The 7,060-nt window shown below is 49.8% G+C and overlaps 1 protein-coding gene across 3 annotated transcripts in view; it reads left to right on the top strand.

The window, feature by feature from the left end:
- The first annotated feature begins 2,898 nt into the window (after nt 1-2,898).
- ABCB9 (ATP-binding cassette, sub-family B (MDR/TAP), member 9) overlaps nt 2,899-7,060 on the top strand; it is a 49,791-nt gene continuing 45,629 nt past the window's right edge. For all 3 annotated transcript variants that reach the window (XM_006865377.1, XM_006865379.1, XM_006865378.1), the window contains exon 1: nt 2,899-3,478. In XM_006865377.1, coding sequence (XP_006865439.1) covers nt 2,899-3,478 — 580 coding nt within the window. The remainder of the gene's footprint in view (nt 3,479-7,060) is intronic.

Genomic DNA, 7,060 nt, shown 5'->3' on the forward strand with positions numbered 1-7,060 from the left:
CATCCAGAGACTAAAGTGCTAGGTTCTACTACTGCCCTCATCCATTCTCTGCCTGGTGCTTACCTTCCCCATGCCTCAGTCTCCCCATCTACAAAATGGGCCTGAAGGCCTCCCAGTATACATAGTAGAAGGATTCTGGCAACCTGACGCTTGCAACACCCTACAAGTGGTAGCTGTTATGGCTGTAATAATGAGTGTGATTTAGATTCTCGGGGCTGGTTCCAGGCTTCCCTTTTCTGCAGCTGGAGGTGCACCCCTGCCACCCCCGTTTGCTGGAAGGAAGAGCCTTTGGCAGGAACCCCAATTGGGATGGGGTCACTTGCTTATCCTATGTTATCCCTTAGCATTTGGGATCAAGGCAAGCTGACCATCTCCTTGGACCACGCCCAGCCCTGGGCTTGGCACTTCTGGCCACCAACTTGTCCCTGCCTCTTGGGCCACACACATCACCCACATGCCCACGGTTTGTCCTCCAGCTCTTCCTGTCCTAGCCTGCTGTGCCCTCTGAGCCAGATGGATGGGGAGCCTGGACGTGCCTCCTAGCCCCCACCTTTCCTCCTCACTATCTACCCTCCCCTTGATAACCTGAAACATCACGGAGGTCTGGCCATTCAACCTGTGCTGGGTTGTACTCTGACTCTGAACCTGGGGACATGGGACCTGGATGTTGTCCTGCTCTTACCCCAGCTCACTGGGTGGTCCTAGGCAAGCCTCATCCAATCCATACCCTGCCTTTTTTGAACCTCAGCTTCCCCATCTGTGGAGTGTGGTTCAGCTGGACTGTGATGCTCATCTCCAGAATTTGTTGATTCTGTTGAAGTTACATTCTTGGGGCGCCCAGGTGGGTGGGTTACACCACTTGGGGAGTAGTGGGTGTGGGGAAAGACTTCCCCTAGGGACTTGGAGATAGGGACAGGAGAGCCAGCAAAGCCCCCTGGGCTGCCTCCTGTACCGCTCTGACCTCCAACCCCGCTCAGGGGGTGGCGGGACTACTGATGCCCTTTAGGGGGTGGGTGGCAGCTAAGGTGGCTGAGGGGACTGAAGCAGCAGCCGTATGGCAGTGGCTTGGCCAGGAGGCCTGAAGTGGCAGGGGGCCAGGAGTTTCCCTCTCGGCTCTGATCCGAGCTTCCCGGCTTGCTCCCCGAGGCCTCTGCATTGCAGAAGACAGGCACAGTTCTGGTAGCTCAGCAAGATCCCTGATTGGAGGTGTCTTCCCCTCTGTTCCACTCCACCCTTGGTCCAATATAGATCCAGTCCCCCTGGGAGGGACTTCTGCTAACTAGCAGCCATCTGTTTTGGGACAGACTGAGTCTGCAGGGGGCCTGCACGCCCCCACCCTCTCTCTATTTCAGACCTCCACTTCAGCATTGTCGGGGGTCTCTCCTATCCCTGAAGAGGTTGTTTGGAGGGATTAGGACTTGAGAACTGAAAGCACACAATTTGGCAACTCAGTGGCCCTGGATTTACAACCCAGCCCTGCTATCTCTTAGCTGTGTGACATGGGACATGTCCCAGCCCCTCTCTGTGCCTAGGTTTTCTCAGCTATAAAGTGAGGCTGACAAGAGAACCTACCTCGTTGGGTCATTGTGAGAATGAGTGATTTTTGTCATCATTGTTACCCTCATCATGCCCACCTGAGCCCCAGGGATAGACTCTGATTTCCTTATACAAACCCTCCCCCTGAGTACTTGTTACATTGAAAGGTGTCAGCCTAGGGGTTAAGCATCCAGAGTCTGGAGCTAGAGGGATCTGGGTTCCAATCCCAGCTCTGCCCCTCACCAGCTGTGTGATCTTGGGCACATTATCAACATCTCTGTACCTCCATTTTTCTGCCTGCTTAGTGGGGACAGTGGTTGTGCAAAGCTACTGTGTGGATGGAGTCAGCCACCAAGCATTAGCATCCAGGCAGAGACACATGCGGCTATGTTACACCGGTGTTTGTCACGCTTATTGGGTGCCTGCTGTGTGCCGGGTGCACAGCACACAGGGCAGGTGCTGGGGCCCTTCAGTCATTGGTTCAAGGCCAAGCTTGTGCCTTTGTTGGTGGGACGATCTGGAGTGGATGATTTTTGCCTGTGTCTCAGTTTGCTCATCTGTAAGATGGGGAGGCGGATGCACTGAGATTGTGTAGGGTTTCTATCACACTGGAGCCTGTGGCTGGAGCAGTTCTGCTCTGTCCTGTATGGTCATTATGAGTGGGCATCGACTCGGTGGCCATGGCTGTGGTTTGTGTTTACCTCACCTTCTTCTTTAGAGTGACCTGTCCCCGCCCTCTCACTTCAGCACTCGCTCCTGTGTCTAGGATCGTCTCTTCAGCCCTGTGGAAATGCTTTTCACCAAGAGAATTCACATAGTTGGCTTACTGGCCTTTTGAAGCCTTGCTCAGGTGCTATTTCCATAGTGAGGTTTTCCCAGACCCCTAATCCATATTTCCCGCACCCACTTCAGGAGGGCCTTGTTTCCCCAGTAGCGCTTACCTCTTAATAGACCTACTACATTTATTCTGTTTGGAATCACAGCAAGACAGAGTAGAACTGTTTCTTACAGTTTCCAAGATTATAAATCTTGCAGAGCGGTTGGTGAGTTTTAACTGCTTTCTTGCATTTAGCAGCCCAGTGCTTAACGCACGGAGCCACCAGGGCTCCTAACAGACTGTATCATTTGTTTGTTACCCGTCTTAACAAGGAATGGAATCTTGCCCATCATTCTGTGCCATTGCACAGATGAGCAAACTGAGGTTCATACAGCCCATGCCCCTCCCCTGACACTTGCTCCCGCCCCCACAGGCCTGGTACTGCCCCTCAGACGATGGACCTGCTCACCAGGAGCTAAAAAGCCCCGCCCTCGGTGCCTGCCGGGTGCCTGCCCATCCCCTGCCCTGCGGGCCGGGCCGGCAGGATGCGGCTGTGGAAGGCGGTGGCTTTGACCTTGGCCTTCATGAGCATGGACATCAGCGTGACCACTGCCATCTACGTCCTCAGCCTCTCGGACCGCAGCCTACTGGAGGACATCCGTGACTTCAATGTCTTTGACTCATTGCTGGACCTCTGGGCAACCTGCCTCGTCCGCAGCTGTCTGCTGCTGGGAGTCACCATCCATATGGCCAAGAACATCGCTCTGGGCCCCCAGCGACTGCGGGCCTCGTGGCCGGTTATCACCCTCATGTGCCTCGGCGTGGGCATCTACGCCATGGTCAAACTGCTGCTCTTCTCCGAGGTGCGCAGTCACATCCAGGACCCCTGGTTCTGGGCCCTGTTCGTGTGGACCTACGTCTCGCTGGCTGCTTCCTTCTTGCTCTGGTGGCTACTGTCCATGGTGCGGCCGGATGCTGAGTCCCTGGAGCCCGGAGTAGGCGACGAGGCTGAGGGCTTTGCCGAGCAGGCGTCGGGCGCCACCCTGAAGAAACTGCTAGCCTGCACCAAGCCAGACATGGCCCTGCTGATCGTGGGGGCCTTCTTCCTCATCATAGCCGCACTGGGTAAGTGAGGCTGGGGCTGCCGCGCACTCCATCCCACTCTCATTGTTAACATTTAACTTCCAAGGTCCAGAATTCAAATTTAAATGCAAGGTAGGTAAACTTGGGAATTTCACTCCAAATTCTGCCCCTGAATATATCCTGGGCCCTCCCTCACTGGGCTTTGTTGTTGAGTGTCTTCAAGTTGATTCCAATTAGTAGCAACCCCCGCCCCCAAGAATTTTCTTGTAACCTTTACAGGACCAGGTTGCCAGGTAATTTGTTCCTCAGAGTGACTGATGGGTTTGAACCTCCAACCATGCAGTTAATAATCTAGCGCTTTGCCTCCAAGCAGGCAGGGAGCCACTTTTCTTCATTACCTAGTGTCTATGTACAGCTACAAGGAGCCTTGGTGGTACAGTTGGTTAAGCATTGGGCTGCTGACTGCAAGGTTAGCAGTTCAAACCTGCCAGACACTTCATGGGAGAAAGATGAAGCTGTCTGCTACCAGTAAGATTGACATTCTCAGAAACAGCTGTACTCTGTCTGTCCTGTGGGTCACTATGAAACTATTCAACATCAGTGAGTGAGTTTTATGCTGTTAAATTCTGTCAAGTCAGTTCTGACTCATAGCAACCCCCTATAGGGTTTCCAAGGAGTGGTTGGTGGGTTTGAACCACTGATCGTTGCAGTTACAACTCCACACCATGTAGCTACAAGCTACAAGACATCTATTCCTCCCCACTGCTCTCACACGGTAAACTTGCTTTCTCCATTGAACACATTCTAGGGTATTTCCCGATATTTACACAGCTGTATAGTCTACTTTGTGTGGCTAACCACAGCTTATGTAGCTGGTCTCCTGTGGATGTATTGTTGGGTTGCTCTGTTCAGAAGCAGCAGTGTTGTCTCAGCAGTGAGGTGCTCAGCTGCTAACTGAAAGACAGGTGGTTGGAACACATTCCAGTAGCTCTCTGGGAGAAAGACCTGATCATCTGCTTCTATAAAAACTACAGCCCAGGGCGCATTCTCATCAAAGGTTTTATTAGAAGAATCATGATAAAAATGTTAAATGCAAAACAGAATTTCAAACTCTCATGGAATCCAGACTTCCTAGAGCCATGGAGGCTGGATGAACATCCAAAACTATTGCCCTGAGATCATCTTTAAGCCATAAAGCAAAAATATCCAAACTCTTGGTAAAACCAAGCAATAGTTGAGTTCAACTAGTGAAGCAAGTTTGCCTTGAGGATTGTGCTCTGTAAAGATCTATCTCTAAGGGATCAGATTGGCAGTGGCAACTGGAAAGAGTAATAGGAACCTTAGGGGGCAGCAAGTTTATGTTTATAGGGCAAGAGTAACTTGAAAAAGGAGAGGGAAGCCTGAAGAATGTAACCAGTCACTGAAATGTACATATAGAAACTTGAATTGGTGTATTTTTGCCAGTGTATATTTTGAACAACAACAAAAGATTACCATCTAGGAAACTCTGTGGGGGAGCTCTCTTCTGTCACATGGGGTTTTGATCGGTCTGAATTGACTCCATGGCACCCAACAACATACACATTTCATCAGACATGAATGTCTCTGCAAGACAAGCTTCTGGAGGTGGAACCTTTGGATCAAAAACATTTTTTGGTAATGAACTAGAATAGAATAAAAAACACCAAAGAATATTGCCTGTATATGGGTAAATATTGTCTAAGGAAATATTAATTGTAGTTATGAGTGCTTATATGCCAGAATATTCTGGTTTATGATAGACATATTTGACCCCATGTGTCTGGTCCAGATGATTGAACGCTCCACCTCAACAATATGGGAAAAGGATTATACTGACTGGGGAAGACCCACAGGTTCCTGGGTCAACCAGATATGGGTTCAAATCTTGAGTCCTGTTCCTTCCCCAGCTGTGTGGACTTTGACAAGTTCTTCCGGGTCTCAGTTTCCTCTTCTGTGAAATGGGTCTTGATCACTAAGCTTCTTATTTTTTAGTGTCCAAAGCTCAAAGCTTGAAATAAGGCACTCTGGTGGCATTGGGTTAGGCATTGGAGTGCTAAGTTGCAAGTTCAGTGGTTCAAACCCACCAGCCCTTCCATGGGTGAAAGATTAGGCTGTCTATTCCTATCAAGATTTCGTCTCAGAAGCCCCATCTAGGGTTGCTATGAGTTGGAATCAACTTGATGTCATTGGATTTGCTTTGTTTTAGTTAAAAGCTTGAGTAAAGTCAGATAGGAGGAAGATGCGGTCTAGACTTTGTTCTGTTGTGATAAATACAAATGCTGTTAGGAGTTGGGGAATACTCCCAGGGACAGTAGCTGGGGCTTGGGTGAACCCCAGGGCTGGCACTGGTCCTGAAGCCCCTTCCCTATCATTACCCACCCTCACATACCCTTTATCAGCTTTGTGAGTTGGGGCAAGTTACTTTACCTCACTCAACCTCAGTCTTCTCATCTCTAAAATGAACATAAGTGCCTCTTCCATTGCATAGTTGTGAGGGTCAGTGTAACACTGTGGATAGCTCCCAGCACACAGGAAGTTCCTAAGAGGAGTTCTTAGCTGTGAGGCTTGGAAGGAGACCTGGTGATATAGGGTTCAGCTCTCACCTACTAACTGAACACTTGGTGGTTTGAACTCACAAGCTGCTTTGAGAAAGGACAAAGATAGCCGTCTACTTTCATAAAGGTGACAGCCTTGGAAACGCTATGGGGCAGTAGTTATCCTCTGTCCTACAGGTGGGGCAGTCGGGGGGTGGGAGTAAGTATCAGGATGGCCTATTTAATTTTGATCCGTTTTTCCTATTCCGCTTCAAGGCCTTCTCAGATTACCCACTGTGGTCTTTTTCTGCACCTTGACTGTCATGCAGAAGACATGAGAATCACCCACCGTACCAGGACAGGGACCAGGCCTGACTCAGCCCTGAGCCAGGCTCCAACTGAGTGTGAGGCCATGTGTCATCCCGACCCCGTCTTCCTGGTCCACCCTGGCCCTGTGATCAGGTGATATGTGCCCAGAGAGTTCACATGTCCTGAAGTACCACCAGTATTCGCAGCCTGCAGGGCTGAGCAGTTATATCTGCAGTTCACTGATAATGTTAGGCAAGTGACCTAACCTAGCCAGGCCTCGGTTTCCTGTCCTGTGAAATGGGGGCTCTGCTGGGCTTTGTGAGAGTTAAATGAGATAAAGCCTGGTGCCTGGGGAAAGCAGGTACTTAATAAATGTTAGGCATTGTGATGATCAATCATTTTCTAGCTGGTGCCTTATCCTCCTAATGTAAAAGGAAAATGACCGTGATATGAAAGTTTTCATGTGGAATGGCTTCTTTTAAACTGTTAATTACTGCTAGTTGCCATCGACTCTGTTTCTAGTTGGATCCGACTCAGCAACACTGTATAGGGCTCTCAGAAAGCAGCTGGTGGCTGATAAGAAGAGAGGGCACATGCACAAGAACACCCACACTTGGTGATAATACCCACTTGACCTGGTTTCAATGACTGGATGATTCTCTAATCAACTAGAAGAAGAAAGAAGAGGAAAAAAAGAGTAATCTGATACAATTTGATGAACTTGACCTACACCTATGGATGCAGTAGCTCAAAAGAGGGA

Source organism: Chrysochloris asiatica, unplaced genomic scaffold (assembly GCF_000296735.1).
Source record: "Chrysochloris asiatica unplaced genomic scaffold, ChrAsi1.0 scaffold00078, whole genome shotgun sequence".
In the NCBI taxonomy this organism is placed as follows: Eukaryota; Metazoa; Chordata; class Mammalia; order Afrosoricida; family Chrysochloridae; genus Chrysochloris; species Chrysochloris asiatica.